Genomic DNA, 26,713 nt, shown 5'->3' with positions numbered 1-26,713 from the left:
TGTTGTTGAATCGCCTGACTCGAGGCTTCATAACGGCAGTCCACAAACCAATGGGTGACGTCGCGGTGACTACGTCCACGTCTATGATTCCATGTTAACTCACAAACACAACTGCATTTCAAGATTTCCTTCTGTCGCTAATGTGCCAGGCTTCACAAAAATACTTATTTTTTCTCCCAACTGTTTCACGTACATCAACCACGCATTGCCACAACAATATGTCCCCTACATGGTCAATATGTCCCCTACATGGTCAATATGTCCCAAACATGGTCAATATGTCCCATACATGGTCAATATGTCCACAACATGGTCAATATGTCCCCTACATGGTCAATATGTCCACAACATGGTCAATATGTCCCCTACATGGTCAATATGTCCCTACATGGTCAATATGTCCCCTACATGGTCAATATGTCCCTACATGGTCAATATGTCCCCTACATGGTCAATATGTCCACAACATGGTCAATATGTCCCATACATGGTCAATATGTCCCTACATGGTCAATATGTCCACAACATGGTCAATATGTCCACAACATGGTCAATATGTCCCTACATGGTCAATATGTCCCTACATGGTCAATATGTCCACAACATGGTCAATATGTCCCATACATGGTCAATATGTCCCCTACATGGTCAATATGTCCACAACATGGTCAATATGTCCCCTACATGGTCAATATGTCCCTACATGGTCAATATGTCCACAACATGGTCAATATGTCCCCTACATGGTCAATATGTCCCATACATGGTCAATATGTCCCATACATGGTCAATATGTCCCCTACATGGTCAATATGTCCCTACATGGTCAATATGTCCCCTACATGGTCAATATGTCCCCTACATGGTCAATATGTCCCTACATGGTCAATATGTCCCCTACATGGTCAATATGTCCCCTACATTGTCAATATGTCCCCTACATGGTCAATATGGTCCCTACATGGTCAATATGTCCCCTACATGGTCAATATGTCCCTACATGGTCAATATGTCCACTACATGGTCAATATGTCCCTACATGGTGGCGCGTTGGCTGCAAAGCGGTTGAAACTCCATCCCTCAATCTAAAGTCTTCAGCTCTGCTACCCATGAAGAGAAGCATGGCACTGTTTCTCTTAAACATATTTATTCATAGTTATTTAACAAATGGATTTAACATACACAGGTTAAATTACGGACATTTCTTGCCTCATAGATGTGCGCAGGGAAAAACGGACCAAATATGTAGTCGCCCAAGTTCCGTTCTTTCTTCATTTTTTACACCATAGAAAAACTCTGAATAGAAATGGTTCTCACTCGACACCGAACACAAGCACACCCTCATCGGACGCGTCGGTGCTGTGTAAGGTACACGTCGAAGGCCTGCAGAGATTTGTAAAGCTCAAACCAAAATCCGCTTTGAGATGATGTGCAGTTTCCCACCCGTGTGGTACTTTCCCTCTCAACTTTGTGTTAAAATCTTCTTGTAAAATCTATTCGACCTGGAGACTGTTTGTTTTCTAGAGATCCCTCGGGGTCCTCACAGCACCGTGGTCTCCGACTGCAGGATGGACTGGGTTCGGGAGTTGCGGTGAAACTGCACCGTGTGCTCGGAGCCGTTCCGGGAGGCGAAGGTGCTGTTGAGGAGGTTCTCTCTCCTCAGATGGCAGTTCAGACACATACTTCTCCACTTTCTCTTCAGCTCGCCCTGAACCTGCAGGAATAGGGGAAATAAATATGTTGTTTTTAACTAAATATATTTTTTCCAGGACAAAGTACTGAACCACCTGTTTAAATACATGTGTGCTTAAATGATATAATTCAACATTATTTTGAAATGAAAAAAGAAATTGAATGATGGAATTTGTTTTAGCTTCTCTATTTCCTGCCTATCATGTTTCTACATTGGAATGAAGCATGTTATCAGCTGAATATTATTTTTTCCGTCTAAAAAAATAAAAATTCTAAAAAAGGAAATACTTTTTTATGGAAATTGATATTGATTTATAAAGTGCCACGCTCTGTGTTCACTTCTAATTCATATTAATAAACACTTCTACACTGCCACATTTCACATAAGTAAAGCTTACCTCACTGTTTAGGAAACAGTACAGAATGGCCACGACCAAACCCTGAAGATAAACAACACAGCAATCTTAAAGAAAATGCACTAACATCACAAGTAATTCAACATTTTAAATAGTAAATATATAACAAAGAGATTAATTAATACATTTTAAAGACAATAGCATTGATGGAAGTACCTGAAAGGATCCGAGGGCGAGGTCAAAGAATATTTTATAAGCCTCTGCGATGGATTCACTGAGGGAAACGAAGACCGCGTAGTGGATCCCGAACAGAGGGATCAGCAGGAGGGTGGATTTGGCCAACCTTCTGAGAGAAAAACAACAATGAATTGTTATTCGTAGCACCATTAAGCCGTAAAATATGCAGTGTTTGTTCCTATTTAAGATCTCCTGGGAAGGAATATACATAGCACAGCATTTCCGATATCCATTGGTTTGTGTACTACCGCTGTAAATGCGGAGGAGTGGCGTGGAAGCGGTGTATACATACGTCTCTGGTCGCTAAATCGACCTGTCAATCACAGTAAGCCCCGCCCCTAAAGCATATTCCACTTTATGGTCTATCTGGCTCTAAATGGACCCATATTTACTAAATGAACATCATGCTGTATTGAAGAAGACTTGAAACTAGAGAGATTGAAACATAAACTGAGGGAATATATCAAGAGAGAAGTAGAGTCATTTTCTCATAAGCGTCTATACAATCGGACAAAGTTTGGTTCGTTGTCTGAAATGCGTCTGAAAGTTCAGAACTCGCCGAACTTCAAAAACCAGTGCACACTGAATCAGAAGATCCTGCAGCCCCCGAATCGACCTAGTAGTATCACAACAGTTCAAATGTCACTGCAGGGTGAAATTGCCTGAAGATTAAACACTTCGCCTTTGACGAGGGCGAAGACTCAAGGAGGCGCTGCATCTCGTAAGAATGTGTGCACAGAGGGTTTCACCCCCAGCTCTCTATTTCATGGAGGCCGCATCATCAAACGCTGTCTTGTTGAATGAGCGTTAGCGTCACTCATCTCTGCAGACACAGAATGTATACAAATGTTCTGGGTGTCTCGGATTGTATTTTTTTATTTTATATACGTATATATATTTGTAATGCCACTTTGCTGACTCTTATCCACACAAGCTTACACCGACAAAAAAACGAGTAGGTTTAACGTCCGCGTCCCTCGCGAGGTACCTGTATTGTGATTGGTCGTTGCCGCCCACGTCAGGGCACCTCAGCTTCTGAACCAAGATCCGAATGATGCTGATAAACAGGATGAAGTTGACCTTGGAGACCGGGGGAGGAAAAACAACAGAACTATCAGATTGATTGAAGAGTCAGAAAATACCCACCAGGGGGGAGATTTTTTTATTTTTGCAGTGTTGGACAGTTTTCTACCCACAGAAATCAATGAACCGAAAGTTGAGACAGAAAGGCAGCGAGTGAGTGCAAAGAGAGACAATTGAGTGACTTTATATCTTTTTCTCTGGCGCATTTTTAAGGCATTTGCTCCTGAATTGGTTTTAAACATCTAGAGCTGCTGTTAGCAGAAAGCACATGACCTTAAAGACTATGAGCTTAAAGCTTCAAGGCTGGTTGCGATGAAGCATGACATCTTACGACAATTACTTGTTAGTGTAAATTATCGTTTATTCAAAACATCTATCCTTTATATCATCCATTTAATTCCACGTGGAAGTGCTTTAATAAGTGACAAGCATGTGAATCACCTGCAAACAAACAGCAGGTAATGGTCCTCGACCTACCATGATGGAGAATCCAATCGGTCCGTTGATCACCCAGTTGGGTATGGGGTTATCGTTGGTCTCCCAGCACCTGAGGGCACCATAAATAAGCGTAATGTAAATTTCATAGAGTATATTAAAGTGTAGATTGCTTGCTAGCAGAAGGAGAACCAGGCTGCGACAGACCAGAAAGTTTGATGTGGGAAAACTAGTTTGCGAGGTTGAGTTGGTCTTAAAGTAAGGCTCATATCTATTGGGGACAAGTCTAAGTCAATAATCCATCCACTGGCCACTTATGGAGGTCCAAGCAAGGCGACCCAGACTTCCTTCTTCCTCCGCCGTGTCCTCCAGCTCTACCCTGAGGATCCCGAGATGTATCCAAGTCAAGTGGAGTAGCTAATCCCTCCTGTTCGCTCGGCGTCATTATCAGTGGGCCAAATCATTTTTAATTGGCTTCTTTTCAACATGGAGGAGCAGCGCTCCGTTTTCTGAGGATGAGCTGAGGATGAGCTCCGTTCTCTGAGGATGAGCTCCAGACACCCTGCTGGGGAAACTCTTCTCCGTCGTTTGTTTCCGTCACCTCAACCGGATACAGCGGATTAAGATGCACCAATCGGCATGTCTTAAGATCTGTTTTTACTCGGGAAAACAGCTCCCAACCCGGTTAGCACAAGCTTGTCTTTACCCACACAGGCCTTGCATACCAAGATGCTTTCAGGTCTTTGAACGCTGACCAGTAAAATGAAGTAGTTTATAGACCTGAAAGGTCTTTACACACGAGGGGTGGGATGAATAAAGGGCACGGAAATGCGTAATACTCCCCTGTGAATAATATGCATCAAAACTATTCATACCGGAAGCGACATTTGAGGATTAACTTGAGGTAGAGGGCAAACTCCCAGGATCCTATTGACCTAGAGCAGCATCTGTCTGTCTGCGCTAAATTGGTGTATAGCCAAAACTACTGATATTTGGTTGAGTTTCCTTTCAGTGAAATGCTCTGAGACAATACACAGAATATACAGTATGTCTTGCGCTTTTATTGTTAAAGGTAAGAAGGTAAGGAGTGGGTCTGGGCTGCTCTGCCTTTGTCAAGGTTGAAAAGAGTAATAAAGCTTTGAAAAATATATATTCATCTGCAAATTACTCTCACAAAAAAGGCCTTAAAGGGTACCTGTAGTGCAAAACAATATGTAGCCAGATCAAAAGATAATGTGTTTCTAAAGTGTATTCATGCACTGACGGTCCAGTATTCAATAACAATACGTAGTTTAGGCTGTTCAAAGTCCTCAACTCCGACATGCGACATTGCACTGGAGCTTGAATATGTCGCGGGTGGTGTGACGTCAGATCGTTGATAGATCGACAGCCAGCCACAGCGGATGTGTTCAGATACCAATGTAAACAATGTCGAGCGCTCGCAAACAAATGCTGAGAGATTGAGAATATGGACGATGAAAGATTGTCTGATTCAGCAACTGGATACTTGTTTGAACCTTTAAAAGCAGACTATCCCCATTTAGTGAATTGTGACAGCGATGATAGCGATGATTCTGATGAAGTTGATGCCGAAGGACCGCCGGTCCAGATGCTTCACCGTGCGGACCGTGCACGCAAGTCGGCGGACGTTTGGTGCAGTTGTGGGAAATGTGTGCCACAGAAAACAGACATAGAGTGCATTTGTTGTAAAGAGCACGAACTTATGTCCGATGATATAGCAGGGCTCTCAAGTTTTGAAGAGGGGCAAGCGTGAGATTTCCATCAGCACCCGATACAGCTGACTGTTGCGCGCGCCGGCATCGAGCCGAAAAGAGTTGTCGACGGGGGGGGGGGTGCTGGTGACTATTTCTACTCAACAATCGATCGGCGTATTGAGCACCCCTGCATTCAAGCATTAAATAGCCGAGAGGTTTTTTCAGCGTGAGGAATTAGATGTGTGGCGGGAGTGCGTGAGATAAGACCGAAATGCGTGAGTCTCACGCTCAATGCGTGAGACTTGAGAGCCCTGATATAGTGTCATTAGACCTCATCTGCTTCACACAAAAGAGTGAGCTTGATAGCTACATCGCGCATAAGCCAGCGCTGGAGATGTCTTTCATTGATGCAATGTTCGGCCGACATGTTCGGGGGTGCTAGTGACTTTTTCTTTGCTCCGTCCGTCCCGATGCGCGCAAACCGGTGTCGGGAGCTCCGCGGCGCACGAGACGGCGGGCAGAGGACTGTCAACGCAACACGTAGAGACAGAAATGACGTGCTTCTGCTGTAATGTGGCGCTATAGAGAAAGTGACAGGGGGGCGGGCCAATTTTTTTTAATGTCATGCGATCTACCAATACTACGCCGCGATCGACTGGCAGGTCGCCGCGATCGACGTATTGAGCACCCCTGATATAGATTGTGTAATTCTTGAGGCCACCGATCTATCCCAAGAAGCAACGCGTGTAGAAGTGGCTCCGGATTGGCTGAATTCCTTTCAACGACTCTACGTCATAGTTAGCTTTGAGCTGGAGTAAATAACTAGCACAATGGCTGCGCCCACGGATTCGGAATTTTGACAAAGAAATGTAAATCCTCGGGCTATGCGTGACTTGTTGACAATAGCAGCGGGGTAAATATGATTTATTTGATGCGCCGAATGGATGTAGCACGTTGTTGTTTTGCACTACAGGTACCCTTTAATGATGAAATATTCAAGCTTGTTGGCTATACAAGACTTGTCTCATGCTATTTTATGGCAATAACTTTAATAACAATCAAACACTCAATTTAGACAAATCGGAAAGCAACAAATTCTAGTCTAAAGAATTAATATTTGTCCTAATCTCAATTTCACTCTTCAGCTCAAGTGTCAAACTAAATAATCTTGAATTTAAAGTGTAGCTTTTTTCTGGATCTTTTAACTGTATTTCACAAACCTTTATCAACTATCCAAAAGCTGATAAATCTATTTAGTCTATTCTCAAGCTAAAGGGTGAACCTTCATCATTCTCCATAAAGTCTTCTCGCACCATGCGGCTACATCCTTGCTGAGCCTTGCTTTTAGGAACACGCCCACTCCAGTGTGACTCGCTCAGCGTTGAGATGCAATAATGTGCAACAGAAGTTCATAATAACAGCAACTCGTCGCAAATACATCCAACTTAATTATCCAATTAAATGCTCTCTGACTCGGGGGATATCCGTCTACATAGTGTGGAAACAGAGCTGGCTTCTATATTATCGATGAAATGTAATTTATTGATTTAATTGAATGCGTCGCCTGTTGAATATTAATGTGTGTCCCTGATGTGATTGACAATTACCCGTCTCCTATCATACAACGAAGTAGAAAACAATAAACAATTCCAAAGAGAGTGTGAGGGACATTCATATATTAAATTGACGAAATAAAATAAAGATGCTAATTAAATAGACAACAACATGGCATGCAGATTCCTGTGATATGAGTTAATCTATGTAATACAATGGAGGGATATTAAGATGTGCATATAATACCAAATCTAATGAGTGATTGGTTCATGATTGGTTGGCGACACTCACCCCGTGTCCTCCAGATAAATCCTCGTCATCACCCACGCAAACACGAACACCGTGGGGATTCCTGAAAAACGCCACGAGGAAAACGTTGATCTGATTTAGGAAAACATATTTTGTATCTGTATTTTATATTGTTTAAATATCATAATTGAATTATTTTTGTATCCGTCTGATAATATAACTATTCTATATCATAAATACAGGACTGTCTCAGAAAATTAGAATATTGTGATGAAGTTCTTGATTTTCTGTAATGCAATTAAAAAAACAAAAATGTCATGCATTCTGGATTCATTACAAATCAACTGAAATATTGCAAGCCTTTTATTCTTTTAATATTGCTGATTATGGCTTACAGCTTAAGAAAACTCAAATATCCTATCTCTAAATATTAGAATATCATGAAAAAGTATACTAGTAGGGTATTAAACAAATCACTTGAATTGTCTAATTAACTCGAAACACCTGCAAGGGTTTCCTGAGCCTTGACAAACACTCAGCTGTTATAAATCTTTTTTTTAACTTGGTCTGAGGAAATATTAAAATTTTATGAGATAGGATTTTAGAGTTTTCTTAAGCTGCAAGCCATAATCAGCAATATTAAAATAATAAAAGGCTTGCAATATTTCAGTTGATTTGTAATGAATCCAGAATGCATGACATTTTTGTTTTTTTAATTGCATTACAGAAAATAAAGAACTTTATCACAATATTCTAATTTTCTGAGACAGTCCTGTACATATATTTTTTTAATGTCAAAGATGATGTACTAGAAATACTATGTAAAGATATTAAGTTATTGACACAAATATATGACAATGTACTCCACAAATATGCCATATCTATCGTTTCCTTTGCAAGGGGTTAAAAAAAAATGGCACTTGTTATAAACGACTTCATAAATGCGCATACTTATTTCAAGCCCATATTTTATAATCCTTCTGTGGTTTTGTGGAGTAAACATGACCGCGACCATTTCACGGCAACAACATGGCGTAAAATAACACAGGAAAATCCTAAAATGCGTCGTAATGACACTCAAAAATGACATCATTTTGAGAATGTTGTGCTATTCATATGCATTGCCATGAGATCGCGTTCGCTAAAACACCTTTAAAACATGAGATTGAGCATTAAAAAACATCGCAATTCCAAAAGATGCTGAAGCTGAAATTGAAATCGAAGCTCACCCCAGCCGATGAACATGTAGACGATGAAGTGTCTGTTCTCGGAGAAGATGACGACGAGCAGCGTGTGCAGGTACAGACCCTCCACCAGCAGCCAAAAGAAGTTGGCCATGATGAAGTACTGGAAAAACACCAGACTGGCTTTACATCCCACCTGGAAAACACAAAAATGGAAAGAATGAACCCTCGAGTCATTGTGCCATATCGACCTCTAGTATACATGCTACTGGTTCTCTTTGCTGGGCTGTGTGTGACTGTGTGTTGGTTTTTAATCGGGCAACGAAGCTAATTATCCTGATACGAGGGTTGTTCCCACTGGGGCAGTGAGTGAGTTCACCAGGAGGACGAGCTTCAGTTTCTAGATCCTGACGTTACAAGCGGTGAGTAGATAAAAGCATAAAAACATCAGAGCGCCCCGACGGTTATTCCTTCAATTATTACCGAGACGTTTCCTCTCCGATGTAAAAAGCAAACAAAGACCACTAGAGGAGAGGGAAGCCGGATTAAGGATCAAACCTCAAGGTTTTAGGAGCATTTTAAAAGGTTCTTCAACCTTTTTTTTTATTCAAGAGTGACAGAAAAGAGATGATGGGGAGGTTGCGTCTCATAGTTGGAATCTTAACCCCCGATACCCCATTACTTCCATAGTTATCTAGGTAATATTCGTGTACAGCTGTGGTTGAAGGAAAGCTCCTTGGACGGCAATTTTTAATGAATTAAACTTGATTAAATATAAATCCTCTGATTATCTTTCTAAATTAAAACCTCACCCTGTAGCCATTTTTTAAACTAATACAGTCTAATAATACAGACAATGAATCAGTTCATCTTCTCGTTTCTGTAGAAACGGGTTCAGCTTCATTTTGGAAGATTCAGTTGAAAATGTAGTTGTTTTCCCGACGGCTGTTTCTACTATTTCGTCCACCGCATTTATTCCAATTTCCGAGGTCTCAACGAACACCTCCCTGTATAATACAATACTACCTCCTCCACAATGGATCATATTGTTCTTCACTCTCTACTGGTTTCAATCCCAATGATTTATTCAAATGACGTAATTATTTATTTAAATAATTTAAAGATCCCAACCATCGGATTCACAACAGTGGATTGAAACGGCGACTTTGGGAAAAAAAGCCACTTAAAGTCCCCATTTTAATCTGTTCACCACATAAATTACTTTCAGATTCCTGATACTTACGAAGCTCAGCAGCTCGTAAAAAGCTAACATTTTTTTATTTTTATTACGTCTCATTTCTGTAAAAACCTTATTTACATTTACGTTTCATTTCACAAACTGAGGCTGGAAAGCGTGGCACCGAGACCACCTTCCTTTGCTCTCACGGCGGCGGACTGAGGTGGTGACCTCACCGATGACCTCACCAGTGACGGCTGGCTGGAGCACTGCGAGGTTCGGTCGAAGAGGATGTCGTCTTTGACCAGCACGGCCACGGCTCTCAGGACGAAGGAGAAGAAGAGGTTGAGGTGGATGTTGTTCCTGGTGCAGTGGAGCTTCCTGTAGAGACGCATGAAGACACGTGTGTTACTTGATGACACGTGGGTTACATGATGACACGTGTGTTACTTGATGACACGTGGGTTACATGATGACATGTGTTACATGACACGTGTTACACGATGACGCGTGTGATACTTGATGACACGTGTGTTACTTGATGACACGTGTGTTACTTGATGACACATGGGTTACTTGATGACACGTGTGTGTGTTACATGATGACACGTGTGTTACTTGATGACACGTGGGTTACTTGATGACACGTGGGTTACTTGATGATACGTGTGTTACATGATGACACAGTGTGTTACATGATGACATGTGTGTTACTTGATGACACGTGTGTTACTTGATGACACGTGTGTTACATGATGACACATGGGTTACTTGATAACACGTGTTACACATGACACGTGTGTTACTTGATGACACGTGTGTTACATGATACGTGGGTTACTTGATGACACATGGGTTACTTGATGACACGTGTGTTACATGATGACACGTGGGTTACTTGATGACACGTGTGTTACATGATGACACGTGGGTTACTTGATAACATGTGTTACACATGACACGTGTGTTACTTGATGACACGTGGGTTACTTGATGACACGTGTTACATGAACAAACTGAATGAAGATAAATCCAATTAGGCCTTAAACATAGAGGCTCTCACACACACACACACACACTTACACACACAAACACACATCTGTTGACAATTAAAGATAAATCAGGGAAATGAAAGTGTGGTGATTTGCCAGTTCACTGTTCATTTACAAACTAATTAATCTGACAGATCTTCCTCAGACTCGGCTGCAATGTAAATCTGCACATGAAGACAAAGAGCTAAAAGATCAGCTGTTCTTTTCTGTTAATAATGAAGGTATTCTTTCTTCTTCTTCTCCATGCCGGTTATGTTTTCATATTGTCAAAGATCTTTACACAGCAGGGACAGTTTTAATTTTTTAAATTTGAGATCAAAGACGACGATGACAGGCGTGGAAGTTGTGTCGTCTCCAGTTTTGTGAAGCCGTTGCGGAAGTATCTTAAAACCTCTCTCCTGTCCACCAGGAGGGACTCCTCTGGTTGTATAGAAGTTTATGCTTCATGTCTTAAAGCTGCATTATTTCTCCTGACCACCAGGGGGCGACTCCTCTGGTTGTATATAAGTCTATGCGTCACGTGTTAAAGCTGCATTCTTTCTCCTGACCACAAGGGGGCGACTCCTCTGGTTGTATAGAAGTCTATATAATGACTACTTCTCTCTCGATGTATTCCCTCAGTAAACATTGTAAACATGTGTTTATGTCTCAATCTCTAGTTTCAAGTCTTCTTCTATACAGCATGATGTCATAATTTAGTACATTATGGTCATTTAGAGTCAAACGGACCATAAAGCAGGGAACGCTTTAGGGGCGGGGCTATAAGGTGATTGACAGGACGACACTAGAGTCGTTATATACAGTCTGTTGAAGCGATCCCGTCCTAATAGGGCCACTAGTTTGTGACAGTTTGGTATTTTATACCCGGCTTCCACGCGGTGACCACAATGCTTTTTTATTTCATGTGATGATACGGTGATACCAGGTCTTACCGGAACAGACAGAGGATGGCGCTTCCCGTGGTGAGGGCGATCAAAGACAGACTGTGACCCAGAGTGTACAACGTCTTCACCACCACATAGAAGACCAGCTGCAGAGACAGAAAGAGCGACATTATCCTTCACAAGCTATTCATCTCTCTCTATATATGTTATTATTATCATTTTGGAGAACCCATTTCTATTTATGTGAGTACAATCAGCATCTTAAGGGCAGATGCAGTGAAACGAGCACATCCCTGCTCCCCAGAGGATGCGCCCTTCTTTCATTGTTTGATGATTTATGAGGTCACGATCGCATTTTTTTGGTTTCGTTGAACTACAGATTGCATTTTAAACATGTTCTGCTTTAGTATAGATGTTGTTTTGACAATATTAAAGACAGAACTTGAAAAAAAATAAACAGATGCAAGGACAGACGGATGATAGAATGATACAAAGGGAAAATAAAATTAAGTAAATCAAAATCATCAGCAATGTGAAATGATTAAAATGACGGCAGTATGGCAATTGATGCAGAGAGAGAGAGAGAGAGAGAGAGAGAGAGAGAGAGAGAGAGAGAGAGAGAGAGAGAGAGAGAGAGAGAGAGAGAGAGAGAGGTGACAAGCCCTTGACTATTGAGATGTCTTCCACGTGAAGACCAAGATACAAGACTGAAGCACTTTCTCCAGAACCACAGACCAATCAGAACACAACCTATTTGATGATACATTTGATCATTTTCAAAACACAGATCATGTTTTTTGTCCTACTTTTTTTTCTCAACCATCATATTTTCTTTCACAAGAATAATCATTTGAAAAATATCTTGTCAAATCTTGCATCGCAACCAAATGGCACCTTTCTTTTGAGGACGCTCACAAAGCAAAGAGGGATGTATTTTTTTTAGGTAAAGGCCAAAGAAATATCAGCAGTTAGGTTGTGAACACATATCTTTTCCCGTGAGCCCGTAGTTAGCTTTCTGGGTGGTAAATGTTTGTGATCTTGTTAAAATGCGCCGTCACATATTCATAGTTCTGCTGTCACTCTACCCTCACAAGAAAAAATGATGGCGCCACCCACAAACCTGTTATTTCCACTCTGCAACCTGCTGCTCTTCTTCTTCCTCCTGTCTGTATTGTGAAATATTTCATCTCCAATCAACTAGCTCAGATTTTTTTCTTCTTTTTATAGGAAATAAAAGCTGATTCAGACAATAAAAAACACTGAGAGGGCTGAAGTCTTCTTTTTTTTTTAAAGGAGACGAAAAGAACAAATTCCTGCCAGAAAATATGTCGGTGAAATACGAATAAATTGATCAGAGTGATGAACTTAAAGATGCCTCGAAAAAAACACTAAAAACAACAAACTGCCAAAAATGAGCAGACTGATTGTTTTGTGTTTGACAGGGAAAAAAATATGTTGAAGTCTAGAAGGAAATACCGGCAAAATTCCTAAAACATTTCACCCAAAAGACACCAATCTGAGAGAAAATCTTATTTCACATAATTAAACATAAAGTAATGGGTTTACATCCAGATTTTTTTCCTCTGGCTGTCAACACTGAACCTTATGGATGTCTTCTCTTCTTTGTGGGATTATTATGTATTTATTTTCAGACTTCGCCAGCACACAATGTGTGGCACACGTGCTCCGACATACTGTACTTAGTGATGCAATAAGCTTTGAGTCAGATCAGAACCGACTCACTGACTCACGGTGTCACGGTGCTGAGGATGAGGAGGGAGAGAGAGAGAAAGGAAAAGAGCTTTTGCCTTTGGGAAAACTTCTTGGCATGAAAAACCGAAGAACAGATAATTTCCTGTTGGAAACGGAAGCGGAGATTGAAATGTGCCAAACGAATGACCTCCGTGTGTGTGTGTGTGTGTGTGTGTGTCCTTTTATCTCGCGTTCTCAGAAAAAAGGTGTTTTGTGTTTGAGATCAAAAGTGTTCATTCGAGAAAAAAAAAGAAGGTCCGATATCAAATATAACATTTAGTGTAATTGGACAGGTACACTCTTTTTTGTGTGCGTGTCAGTGTGTGTGCGTGCGCACTTTGTGTGAACACATTCGGACTCGAAATGTGTATTTATTGGAAATTTGTGCCCTCTACGTTCTATTTGTTTAAATGTATTGTTTTATGGTAATTTTAGTGACTTTTATTCTTTCGATTTTATGCCGTTTTTATTATGTGATGTAAAGTATCTTTAAGTTCCTTGAAAAGTGATATTTAAATTAAATACATTATTATTATTTATTTTGCTCTCATGTCCGAATATATAAAGTCTGCAGTCGCACCTGAATCGTCTCTGAAGCACAAGATGGAGGACGAGGTTCGTTAGCATGCCAGAGAGGGAGAGAGATAAAATTAAATCGTGTTCTGCCTCCTGAAATCATCTAAAGAAAAGGTGCACTCAGCCGAGGGCCGATCCGGGCCAGGTGTGTCTGCAACAACCAACGCCGTGTTGTGTGACTTAATTAATACAACCCACAACCGGCTAAACCCCTGGCGAGACACTAATGTGTGTGGGGGGCGTACTCAGCAGAGAGTTTACTTGTATTTCCGTTAGCTGTTAGCTAACGAAGTATCCTCATATGAAGGTTCCTACGATATCCACGCAATCATGAACGAGGAAGTATAAAGACAGCAACAACAAAAAATCAAGCACTGGCCAGGGGGCGAAGTCGATCTTCTAGCCGGGAGAAGGCGGCTTGATCCCATCGGGTAAACCAAGAAGTTCGGAACGGATATTTAATCCTCACGCAATTTGCGTAGTTCAGTAACGTCACTTCATTATCTAACCCAATTGTCGTTTCTTTGTTTTTTTTCCTGAGAAAGGTGACAAATGTTGCTGGACTTTCATAGAAAAAGTACTTTTTCCCGAAGATATCGTACGAACCGGAGCTATACGTGAACTCGCTGCTGAGTACGTCACCGCTAGCTGAGCCAAAGATACAGAAACATGTAACCAGGGAACTGAAGTTTTTCCACACTGGGATTTAATCCTCTGATTTTTTGTTCCAGTTCAACAAGGATTTATTTATTTATATCTTCCATGTGCCAGAGTGTAATAGTTCAACAACACCTCGTCTGCTGCTCCCAAATAACAGATTCCTTCTACTTGTCTGGTTTGACATTTCTCTTACTAAAGATCACAGATGCCTTTAAATCTTCAAGCTATTGAAGTATTTCAGCTTTTTAAATATTTATTTGCTGTTATTGATAATGTGTTGTTATTATATATCATGTCTTGTTAAAAAGAAAATATTTGTCATATATTATCTGTATTAAATTGTTATTTTCTATAATAATGTGATATTGTAATAATATATAGAGGCTTCAAATAATTAGGTTATTTATCGACATTATGTTTCTGTACTTTTCAAAATTTAAAAAAATAAACTAAACTAAATCGATGCATCTTTTCGTCTTCTACTTTCCTGCAAAGTGTTGGAGGGAGGGGAGGGGAGTGGAGGGGGAGGGGGGTCTAACAGACGCAAAGTGTTGTGTTCAGGGTGTTTTGGGTGTATTGCGTAGAGAGGGAGCAGGTGGAGATGTGAAAGACAGGAGAGTGAAAGAGTGAGAGATGAGGGGGGGGGGGGGGGGGGTGAGGCAGCCGGTTTAACGAGCACAATGGGGGGATTCAGAATCAGAACAGTCGCGACCCAAACTGACCCTCGGCACCGAGAGAGCAGCAATTATCACCGTGCAGGACAAACGAGGACAAACATTGTCGTTCGGCTGCTTCCCCCCTGAAACTGTTTCGGGTTGAGGAGGATATAAACTTCACGTATTCTGCTTGTGATTATCCTGAGTGTGGGGACTGTGCCATACACCGCATTTCACCGAGTTATAAAAAAAAAAATCAGCAGTAAGTCAATACTTGGCTTTATTACTTTTCTTCTGTTGTTTTTTTTGTTTTGTCCGACAAAATAAACATTTTGCTTTAAAGCTTACTTTCTGTTGCTGCTCGTGTTAGCGCGTCTGGTTGATAGCATCACAAAGTGTGTCCGCTCATCCGCGGGACGGTTGTGACAGTATTGATTACATTTAGTTGTTACAACAAAAAAGCTTCAAAAAATAAGAATAAAAAGGCTTCTCTTAATTCAATTTAAAAAACAGGCGGCAATATACAGCTATGCAGAGTGAAGCTGGTGTGCATTCTCTCTCCTGACCACCAGGGGGCGACTCCTCTAGTTGAATAGAAGTCTATATAAATTACTCTACTTCTCTCTTGATTTATTCCCCCAGTAAACATTGTAAACATTAGTTTACGTGTTCTTAAATACTGCATTATGTTGATTTAGTACATTATGGTCATTTAGAGTCAAACAGACCATAAAGCAGAGGATGCTTTAGGCAATTTGTGAAATCTATTTTTAAGTGACATTGTAAATATAAGGTGTTCAAAATGAAACTTCAATTTCTTCAATTATTATGATCCTCCTATATAGCCCGGAACACGGTGTCCCAATCGTCCTCGGGAAGCAGAATATTTTGGGAAATGCACATTGGGTTCATCTCTAAAAAAACGTATAAATTGTTCACAGACACCTGAATCTGTTCAGGTTTTAAATTCCAACGCGACTGTCCATCACCGGCGGTGAGGTTTGTTATCTCGGATCAAACCAGTCCGATCGAATATGAATCGAGGTTCTGTCGCTGCAATATTAATTAAACAGTCCGCAGAAATATCATCTGAAAAAACAATAAAATGAACATCTAACAACTATCGCCTACCACTAACGTGGGTGTTTAAAATGTTTTTTAAAATTGTAATTTGGGTCGGAAAAAGCTTCAAATTATGTTGAATTATTAAATTAATGTAAAAAAACTGTGATAACTCCTCGTATCACAGTTTTTTAAAAACATGAATTAACATTGGTCATTAAGGCTTCCACTGCCAACTATTCAGTGTTTGGAAAGGATTAAGAACATTAAAATAAAATTAGGATTAAATGTTTCATTAGAGGTTAAATGCCACTATAATCACATTCTGGGACTCACGACATTACTCAAACAGTTCATATATTAAACGTGCATCTCACTGTTGTTGAGCAGATTTGACCTTTTTAAGGATCCCCTGTTAATGAACAGCCGCCGCCTGCAGGCTGCGTCGATTACAAACCTCCAGCTCTCCCTCTTTCCCGCTGACATTTACAAGGGGGCGATGAAGACAGTGAACGCACCTTATCCTGGCTGGTGTCCGAGCCGCAGGCGCTGGTGATGTTCGGGAAAACGTCCGACCATCCCGCCGGCGTGCAGTTCCTGCTGATGTTACCTGTGAGAGAGACGAAGAGAGACGGTAGCGATTGATCCTCACACTGGAGTCAGTTGAATATGAGCTGGTAACGTCCGTCCGTTGTGGGGATTATTCCGGTTTTCCGAGTGGCTATTTTTTAACGCATCTCACTCATGACATGCCAATCCGCTCGGACAACCAGGACAGGAGCGATGAGGATTAGTTGTGCAGGTATTTGTACACAAACATGTATTTGGACATTAAAAGAATTAAGACTCGATGTCGCTAACGGTGGAATTAAAGGATAAACAATAGGTATGACAATTAAAATGTGAACATGTGGACATATGTATCTTTTCGATGGCAATAGTTGTTGAGCCATTTCACTTCAAACCACACATGTGACCCGACTGGTGGCGCTAGAGGAAAAACACGGAGGATCCCCAAAGTCATAAGGATTCGTCCTCTTGTCAATAGAAAATGCGAAAGCCGAGAGAAATGATCACACCCACCCCGCCAAAAAAACCCCACCAATTTAAAACTTTTTACGGTCTTCCTCCCCTTGTGTGATCACACTATCACCTTGTAGCCCCGCCCCTAAATCCTTCCGTCTTTAAGGTCTGTTTGACTAAATGACCATAATGTACTAAATGATGACATCATGCTGTATAGAAGAAGACTTGAGACTAGAGATTGAGACATAAACTCATGTTTACAATGTTTACTGAGGGAATACATCAAGAGAGAAGTAGATTCATTTATATAGACTTCTATACAACCAGAGGAGCCCCCTGGTGGACAGTAGATAGAATGCAGGTTTTAAGACACTTCACTCAGGAGAACTGAAGGTTGTGTGTGGTATGAACATAGAGTAAAGCTGCAGCTAAATCATTACTATTATTTTCATTAGCGATATCATTCTTACAATCCATAAAATGTCCGAGCTGAATTATTAAGAATGACCTCATTCAAAAGATAATGACTTAACGGAAAGTTATTGAAATAAAAAAAATCCTTGGGATTTGTAAGACAGAGAAGAACGGCAAATAAAAAAAGCAGCATACTGTATTAAAGACTTGAAACCTTCTCATAGACCTCTATACAACCAGAGGAGTCGCCCCCCTGGTGGACAGTAGAGAGAATGCAGACATGAAGACACGTGGGTATTGAACTCCCGAGGGAAATCGCGGCGGTGCACTGGGAGTTCATCTCCCTTGGAAGTATCCAGAATGTATAAAAAGCATGAAGATCATCCTCAAGATCATCCTCTTGCTCACTGAGCTGGAATAACGTCGGCACACTTCCGCCTCGCTGCACATGTTTTTATTACGATCAGAGGACATTAATGTTCCTGAACATGGTAAATAAAACAACTGTCCAGGTTTAATTAGTCAACTTTGTTTTCTTATGAAATGTATAGATTCAAAATGTAGATTAAAACTAGAATCAGAAGTTTTGCATCTGTGTCTCTCCAAAATGCCACCGATCCATCATTTTATATTGTACGATTTCTGTGTGAAATTGTCATAATTAGTATATGAATTCTTGAATTAAGAAAAAATAATGTGTTTTGGGAGGTCACGGTGACCTTTGACCACAAACATCTCCTCAGCCTCATCATCCAGCTCGACTCCAGGGATGTGGCGGCGGACAGACAACCACAAAGACATCATTCCTCCGGTATAAAAACATAGGATGTGCTTTTAAAATACAACCCAGCGTTAATAATAAACCAGTGTTGGGTTCAAGGACCCTCAACATGTTTAGTGAGTTTATGATCAATCTCCTCCCTGAACTCTTCTGATGACTACATGGAAATCAATTGTTGATAAATGTGTCTAAATTTAAAAGTCCCAGAAATAAATAAATCTAATGTTTATCAGAACTCTTCTTCTTCTTCTTCTTCTTCTTCCTCCTGCACCTCCTCCTCCTTCTTCTTCTTCTTCTTCTTCTTTCTCCTCCTCTTCCTTCTTCTTCCTCCTCCTCCTTCTTCTTCTTCTTTCTCCTCCTCTTCCTTCTTCTTCTTCTTCTTCTTCTTCTTTCTCCTCCTCCTCCTTCTTCTTCATCTTCCTCCTCCTCCTTCTTTTCTTTCACCATGAATCAGATGTATTGTTCAATCCCACTGGATTATCCATCTGTAGATAGAATCAGCCGACTGTAAACTGTAAACATCTAATCTCAGAACAATGATCTCAACCACAGCGGCCAGTTCCAAAAATGGCCAGATATTGATAAAAACAGGATCAGGAATAAACACGATTATAAATCATTTTTTGTTGGCCAGTGTAAACGGCTTCCAGCCGACGTTCATCTTGTGTAAACCTCCTCGGAAGATGTAAATGTAGAAACTCTCTTTCGGGGTTTTGCGAGCGAGCCCATTGGCTGTGAGCCTTCCCGCTGGGCGCTTACATAACGCGGCGTCATCAATCAAGAGCTCGGCCTCGCAGCGGAGATACGAGACGCCATCTGCTCAGTGGCGGGGGAGAAGAAAAACCGAGGGAGCAAACGAGGACATGGAGACTCATCGGTTCACGAAAAATCGTGGAAACAGTTAAAGGAGCGAAACTCATGTGTGATGGGATCAAAAGCTCCGGGACACGGGATAAATGGACCGTGTGCTGAGACCTTCTTTTCTTTTGTTAAGCGACCCTCAAGATCTAGTTTTTATTCACAGTGTGATCCGAGATCCCAGGTGTTGGACACACACACACAACCACACACACACACACTGAACCTACATTACAGTTCAGCTTCAGCTCGAGAAACCCACCGTTTCTGCCGAATACCGTCGTGAGGACTCGAGGACAGGAGATGGTGACGGTCTCTCCGATCTCGGTGCGCTCCCAGCATGCAATGCTGTCCCACGTTCCTTTGCATGCCGGCTCTGTCGGGGGGAACAAAACAGAAAGGCGGCTTTGTGAGAGGCGACGCATGAGAGAGGTTCATTATTTTCGTCGTGCAGGTGTGTGCATATTTAAACTTAAGCAGGAGGCTCGTCAAAGGGGCGGAAAAGGTCACATTTGCATAAAATCCATATTTTGGTTTGTAGATTTTTTTAAAAGGACATTTTTTGGGGATGATTTTTCACAGGACACACATGTAGAGGATCTCTAGACCCTCCCAGTGCAGAATACAAGGGGAGGATGGAATGGATACCAAGCTCCTCACCCACCCTCCGGTATCAAAAACCCCAAATAGATCTTCCAACTCTAACGGGCCGATAGCAAACTTTCAACGTCAGAAGAGTAAGAGGCCGAGGACACCGACTCTCTGGTTTATTATAGCTCGGACCTTTGACCTCCTATTGTGTGTCTAATGCCTTGTAAACGGCCTGAACCCACACGGACCGGTTGGATGCGCCTCCGTGAGAAAAAAGGGGAAGGAGGTTGAAGGAAAGAAGGTGGGTTTGAAAAGGAAGTGAGAGTGCAAAGGAAAGGAAGCAACACACACAAAAGAAGGAGGGGGACACATGTCTTTGGGGGAAAACATCCAAACTCATCAGTGCATGAAGAGAAAAGCCCGTCGACCCGCCGAGTGATTCCATCCGCTCAGAGGCAAGCTCATGCAGAGCAGCAGCACCCCCCCCCCCCCTTCTCCTCCTCCTCCTCCGTTCTAAGGTTTCTTCTTATCCTTTATTCCGGAATCGTCCTATACTTTTCCCGACTCTCTTTTTAAAGCTTGACGGAATCGGCCCGTTTCTTTTCCTCATTGTTTGGCCTGCAGGGTCGGAGTCAGAGGACTCGTGATTAAAATGTCTTTTTTTTTTTTTAGACGGATGTAAAAAAAATAATTATTAAATAAAAATTAAAGACTCACATCGTGAAATGAATTGGACACACGTTAAAAGATGTGCTTGCTGAGCGTCGGTGGAGCCTCATCATGAACCAAATCAAAAGGTCAGGAACAAACCACTTTAAACCACTTATTTCAACCATGAATATTGAAAGCAACTTTTCACCCCCAAACATTTTAAACACGTTAATATACACTACTGTTCAAAAGTTTGGGGTCACTTAGAAATGTCTTTATTTTTCAAAGAAAAGCACAGTTTTTTCAATAAAGATAACATTAAATTAATCAAAAATACACTCTATACATTGTTAATGTGGTAAATTAATATTCAAGGTGGAAGTGTCTGGTTTCTAATGAAATATCTCCAGAGGTGTATAGAGGCCCATTTCCATCAACGATCACTCCAGTGTTCTAATGGTACATTGTGTTTGCTAATCGCCTTAGAAGACTAATGTCTGATTAGAAAACCCTTGTGCAATTATGTTAGCACAGCTGAAAACAGTTATGCTGGTGATATAAGCTATAACTGGCCTTCCTTTGAGCTTGAAGTTTGTAGAACAAAATGAATACTTCAAATATGAATCATTATTTCTAACCTTGTCAATGTCTTGACTATATGTTCTCTGAAATGTTCAATTCATTTGATAAATAAAAGTGTGAGTTTTCATGGAAGACACGAAATTGTCTGGGTGACCCGAAACTTTTGAACGGTAGTGTATATTTTGTGATAACTGTGTCTTCACGAATGTCTTCACCCTTTCACATCGAGCCGTTTTCAGCCTCTTATAAGAAGACAGCGACGCCGGCGGGCTTAGTGTGTCGTCGTCTTCTCATCCATTTTAAAATGGTTTACACACTGTTGTTTACACTGCATCATGTTGGCGCTCTGGGAGCTCTGAGAGCTCTGAGAGCTCAGCTTGCCATTGTCATTAGTCCCTCCCCCCTCCCCCCATCCGACAGCAAAGATCCCATCTGCAATATTAAAAGCTAGATTTTTCGACAAATTCACGTAATTTGCCGAGCGGTTAACCTCTGAATCAGGTGAAAGACGCCCATCACAGAGGATTTTAATATTAAAACTCTACTCTGGGCTCAGTGTTTCGTGTTTTAGGATCTGAGCTCCACACGTGGTGCCTCCTGCTCCTGGAGGAGGTGCAGTCGAGATGACTCGTGAGTGACGGTGCATGGCGGGGCACCTTTGTGGCTGCCGGTGGCGTCCTCCTCCCTCAGCGTCCTCACGCACTCCTCCTGGTCTCGCTCCACCTCCAGCAGGAAGTTACAGGTGGGGTGACGCCCGTCGACCTGCGGAGGGGAAAGCATCCGGTAATGTGAGAATATGTACGGGACGATTATCTCCTGAAATGCTAATTTTTTGTGAAGTCTTACAAAAAGGTGTCGAAAGGTGTGATGACCACCACAGGTACTGAAACAGAAGCTTTTATAACACTTCATTAATGTTTTGAGACATTTTAAATCACGTCCTCAACAAACGGCAAAACTCAATAACAATAAGTCATGTTGAAATAGTGAATAATTAATCTCTGTTTCAAAATGAACTCGTTGTATAGATGTCCATATTTAGTTTGTGCAATTGTTAAATGAAGGTTATGATTGAAAGATTTAAAAAAAGACCAATGCTCCACGTCTCTATTTATTCTTTTTTATATACAGTATATATATAAAAGTGTGTGTGTATGTGCGTGTGTGTGTGTGTGTGTGTGTGTTTAAAACCTGGAGAAGCAGATTAATTTAAGGGTCGGTGAGCGACTATAATCCTGCAGAGGAATCACAGAGACTGGACAAATAGCAAACTCCACATATTTTAATATTTGTGTGTGCGTGTGTGTGTGTGTGTGTTACGATGAGTCTGCATGAGGAAATAAAAGATTGTATTTTTATCTCAATATTTGCTTTGATTAAAACAAATCTTGGTTTTAGTAGTTGCTTCACTAGTTTCTCGCCCCAAAAAATACTTTTTACAAGAGTAAGTTTGAACGTCGCCCAAAACTCCTTTAACGTAGCTGTTGGTTCCATTTTGTTTGCTACTGAGGAGAATGTGAAAAAAGGTACAAATTATGCCCCGCCCCCTCAATAAATGGATCCCCACCATTTGAAATGGCTCCTGGTGGACAGATCCCTCTCTCCTGCTCATCGCTCATCCAAATACACACACACACACACACACCCACACACACACACACACACACACACACACACACACACACACACACACACACACACATCCCCTTATGGGCATCGGACTGAGGACCGAGTAAATTCACATTGGAAGTGAGGACCACCCTTTCACACACACACACACACAGGTCACGTTACATGAAAGCATTTGACTATATTTCAATGTGACGCTGTTCTTTAACTACACGTTTAAATGCTTATGTTTAAATAAAGGTTATGTGTAACCAAAATACAAGACAATGCAATAACTTTGTTTGTCCACCAGGTTGGAAACTTTGTCTCAATACTTATTTTATACTAAGAATATTAAAAGCGCTTGAGATGTCCAAAAAGACTGAAACTTAAATTAAATAGTTAATCCTACAAAAGTAACTTACAATAACTATGTTTTTTAAACGCGTACAGAGTTCTCCTGGGTGAAAGTCCTGTGTTTGTTTGACCTCGAGAAGGAACGTCCACTTTCAGACGCTTCAGAAACGGGAGGTCTTAAAAATCTTCATTTGAGTAAATATTTTGCAGCCAAATCAAAAAGTTTACAGAATATTAAACCTTTGTTTTCTTTCCAAGGCTTTTACTACTTGGTATGTTGCTCCACAGGGAAATGAAGTAGGCCATGAATATGAGATATGAGTCTACACATAGTTATTAAGTTTGTGTTTGCTTGTTTTTATTTTTTATTTTCTGCGCTGCACTTTCCCCCCAAAGGACACCTGTCAATCAAACAGCGCTGGAATGAGTTTCTCAGTCATGGCGTCTCTTTCTGCTCACACTCAGATATTATTATATTTACTTCCAGACAAACCAGAGACCGCATCACCGTGGTTCAACGTTCAGAAGAAAAGAAAAAGGATAACAAAATTCCCAAACTGGATGCACACCAGGCTGAATCACTGGTGTTTTACAGCAGCCAGCAAAAGTGACATTTTATTTACGCGCGAACGTGGAAGAAGATTTATTTGACGTCTTTATCTCAATGTGTGCCAGATGCGGCTTTTAGTGGCTTCTACAGTTCTCATTCCTATTCCAGTCCACTTCTACTCAGACCGGCGGTGTTTGAAGTCAAAGACATTTTGCAGTCCTCATTCCCACACCTGTCTAAGAGCTCTCTATGTGTGTGTGTGTGTGTGTGCACGCAGCCCTGATGCAGGAGCCACATATTTATCACAGTGCCGCCGCAGCCGTTTCTGGTGTTCCATGTTCCAGAAGTTCAAAAAGAAAGCGAACTTGTCAGAGTTTTAACAGGTGAAGGATAGACTTCTATACATCCAAAGAAGTCACCCCCTGGTGATCAGTAGAGAGAATGCAGCTTTAACGCATGAATCATAGACTTCTATACAACCAAAGGAGTCGTCCCCTGGTGGTCAGTAGAGAGAATGCAGCTTGAAGACATGAAGCATAGACTTATATACAACCATAGGAGTCGCCCCCTGGTGGTCAGTAGAGAGAATTCACATTCTACTCCCTACTTTAAAACATTCTGAAGGACCTGGATGTCGGCAAGTTTTTTTAATATGTGCAAAATATTGCAATAGCCAACACACGGACACGTTGTGCAGTGTTACCATAAAAGGCTCTGTATAAATTCACAAATAGATAATAGTGGGCGCAGGTTTATTTATAAAAGTATCCCATGAGTCTCAGCTTTATGAATGCTAATGTGGCTGCTGGACGCCATCAACATTAGCTTCAGGAGCCGACTGCTTACAACTCACCGGATCAGATTAACACAGCAGGAGCCGACCGAGGAGCAAGCCGAGTGGGCCTGCGAAGCCTCCGTGGTCACATCTAACGGATGCATTTTAAGTGTCAGATCTGCAGTGCAGACAAAAACCAATAGAGGTACGGCGAAGTCCAAGAAGACGCTCACCAGACACCTGCTGCATTCCAGCAACGTTTCAAGTCGGAAACCCCAACTTCCACTTGTGACTAACGGATCCATCCCACCGGTACCTGTTTTACATCACTCGTTGTCATGCAATGTCGTCGTTTCGCAGATTAATTGTATTATTGTTCATCATCATTTCATTTCTTTATTGGATTTCTTAGATCGTTCTCATCCGGTCCTCTTGGTTTTATTGTTTTCGTGTATCGTGTGTTGTATGGGTTTAAAATCATAGCCTGGATATAGGAAGTGGACGTAGTAATCGTGACGTCATGATGTTATTAAACCTCGAGTTCGGCTATTTCGGCCAATCGGAGATCGCGGCCGTTGCCCTGTTGTTTTATTTTGCATCCGATAAACGAAGTTACCACATTTGGACGTTCGGAGGAGGGACGTAGATGGTAGTATCGGTGGCCTGTTAATCACAATAAGCCCGCACTAAAGTATACCTCGCAATATGGTCTATTTGTCTAAAGGGAATTTAAACCATTTCTTACGTGGCTCCCTCACACCAGGAGAAAGTTGTTTGGCCACCGCCATCTTGGTTTTTGGAACTAGCAATTAAGATGAGAGGTAATAAATCAAGTGAGAAGTAGGGTCATTTGTCCATAGACACTATATTCAATCAGACTTATTTCTTCCACCTCAGGAGCCCCCCCCCACCCCGATGGCCGTCAGAGAGAATAAACACTTTTAGAATGAATGGCGGCTTCCAAAGAGGTTAATTGCTGCAGAAGCATCCGTCAAACATATATTTCTGAAGGTATTTCTTTAAATCAACAAAGCCGAGTATTTACTCAAAGCAGCCTGCTCTTTTCCAAACAGCTTTCAACACTCATCTGCTGGGGAAGACTTCAAGATGTTGCAATGATAAGATCTTGAGTTAAGATTTTTTTCTTCATTTCTCACCATTACCGATGCAGTATTACAGCAAAACAACGGTTACAATGCAATTTCACGCTCGACCTGCAGTTTGTATCTCAGCCTCATTTAAAAAAAACATTTTGCCGTACAGTCGGGGGATGACGGCGGGGTGGGGGTGGGAGGGGGGATCAAGGGTCTGCGTGGAAGACGAGTGTAGACAGCAAAGACGAGTGAGTCAATATTTAAAGCCTGCGGCGTCTCACGGAGAAGAAACGCTTAACGCCGAATCCGTTTGACCTTTAATCAAATTAGATGATTTCAGTGAGAATTACTCTCGTCTGTAACAAATACTATTGTGTTGAGATACATCTTGATGTACATTCAGTTTTACGCCATCTGGTCTCTTTTGCGGTCAGAAAACATTCATCATTCAGAAAAAACAAAGTACAAAGGGAAGAGGAGAGCGTACATATTTATTTATTTCCTCGTAATGTTTCTGAGATATCTTTTTATTTTTGGAAGCTGAGTTTGGGGTCTAGTACAAAAGCAACGGTAAGAAGTTAACTAGCAGACCACCCTTCATAGACTCTCAATAGCAAATGCTTTATGGTCTGTTTGACTCTAAATGACCATAATTTACTAAATGATGACATCACGCTGTATTGAAGAAAACTTGAAACTAGAGATTGAGACATAAACTCAGGTTTAAAATCTTTACTAAGGGGATTACGTTTATTAAGTTATTAGAGTCCTTTTCTCATAGACTTCTATACAATCAGAGGATTCGTCCCCTGGTGGTCATTATAGAGATTGCAGGTTTAAGACACTGTAAATAAACATGTTTACAGCCTTGGGGGAATTTGTTGTTGTTGATCTTTATAGCTAATATCCCTGTTCATATCAACTGAATGGGGGTATCACCTGTTTTAATATTTAATTATACAATTATCTTGAGGCTTAAAGTTGTATAATTGAAGGCGTGGGAGGTGTGGTCTCAGGTCTCCAGCTGCGAGCTGTTTCCTCCGCTGCCATCTCAGTTTCACCAACAATCTACCTCTTATAATGTAATACATGCACTGTTTTT

At 41.3% G+C, this 26,713-nt stretch overlaps 1 protein-coding gene across 1 annotated transcript; it reads right to left on the bottom strand.

The window, feature by feature from the left end:
• Positions 1-1,540: 1,540 nt before the first annotated feature.
• On the bottom strand, positions 1,541-24,822 carry vipr2 (vasoactive intestinal peptide receptor 2). The gene is made up of 13 exons (XM_056421527.1): positions 24,751-24,822; positions 21,884-21,989; positions 19,666-19,779; positions 16,843-16,934; positions 11,667-11,764; positions 9,931-10,063; positions 8,551-8,701; positions 7,364-7,424; positions 3,846-3,915; positions 3,274-3,365; positions 2,265-2,394; positions 2,091-2,132; positions 1,541-1,714 (listed from the first exon to the last, which is right to left on the bottom strand). The coding sequence occupies exons 1-13, from the start codon at positions 24,820-24,822 to the stop codon at positions 1,541-1,543; spliced, it is 1,335 nt and encodes a 444-aa protein (XP_056277502.1).
• Between the last annotated feature and the right edge of the window lie 1,891 nt (positions 24,823-26,713).

This window comes from Pseudoliparis swirei, chromosome 8 (genome assembly GCF_029220125.1).
Source record: "Pseudoliparis swirei isolate HS2019 ecotype Mariana Trench chromosome 8, NWPU_hadal_v1, whole genome shotgun sequence".
In the NCBI taxonomy this organism is placed as follows: Eukaryota; Metazoa; Chordata; class Actinopteri; order Perciformes; family Liparidae; genus Pseudoliparis; species Pseudoliparis swirei.
This window is presented reverse-complemented; position numbering and strand designations above follow the sequence as displayed.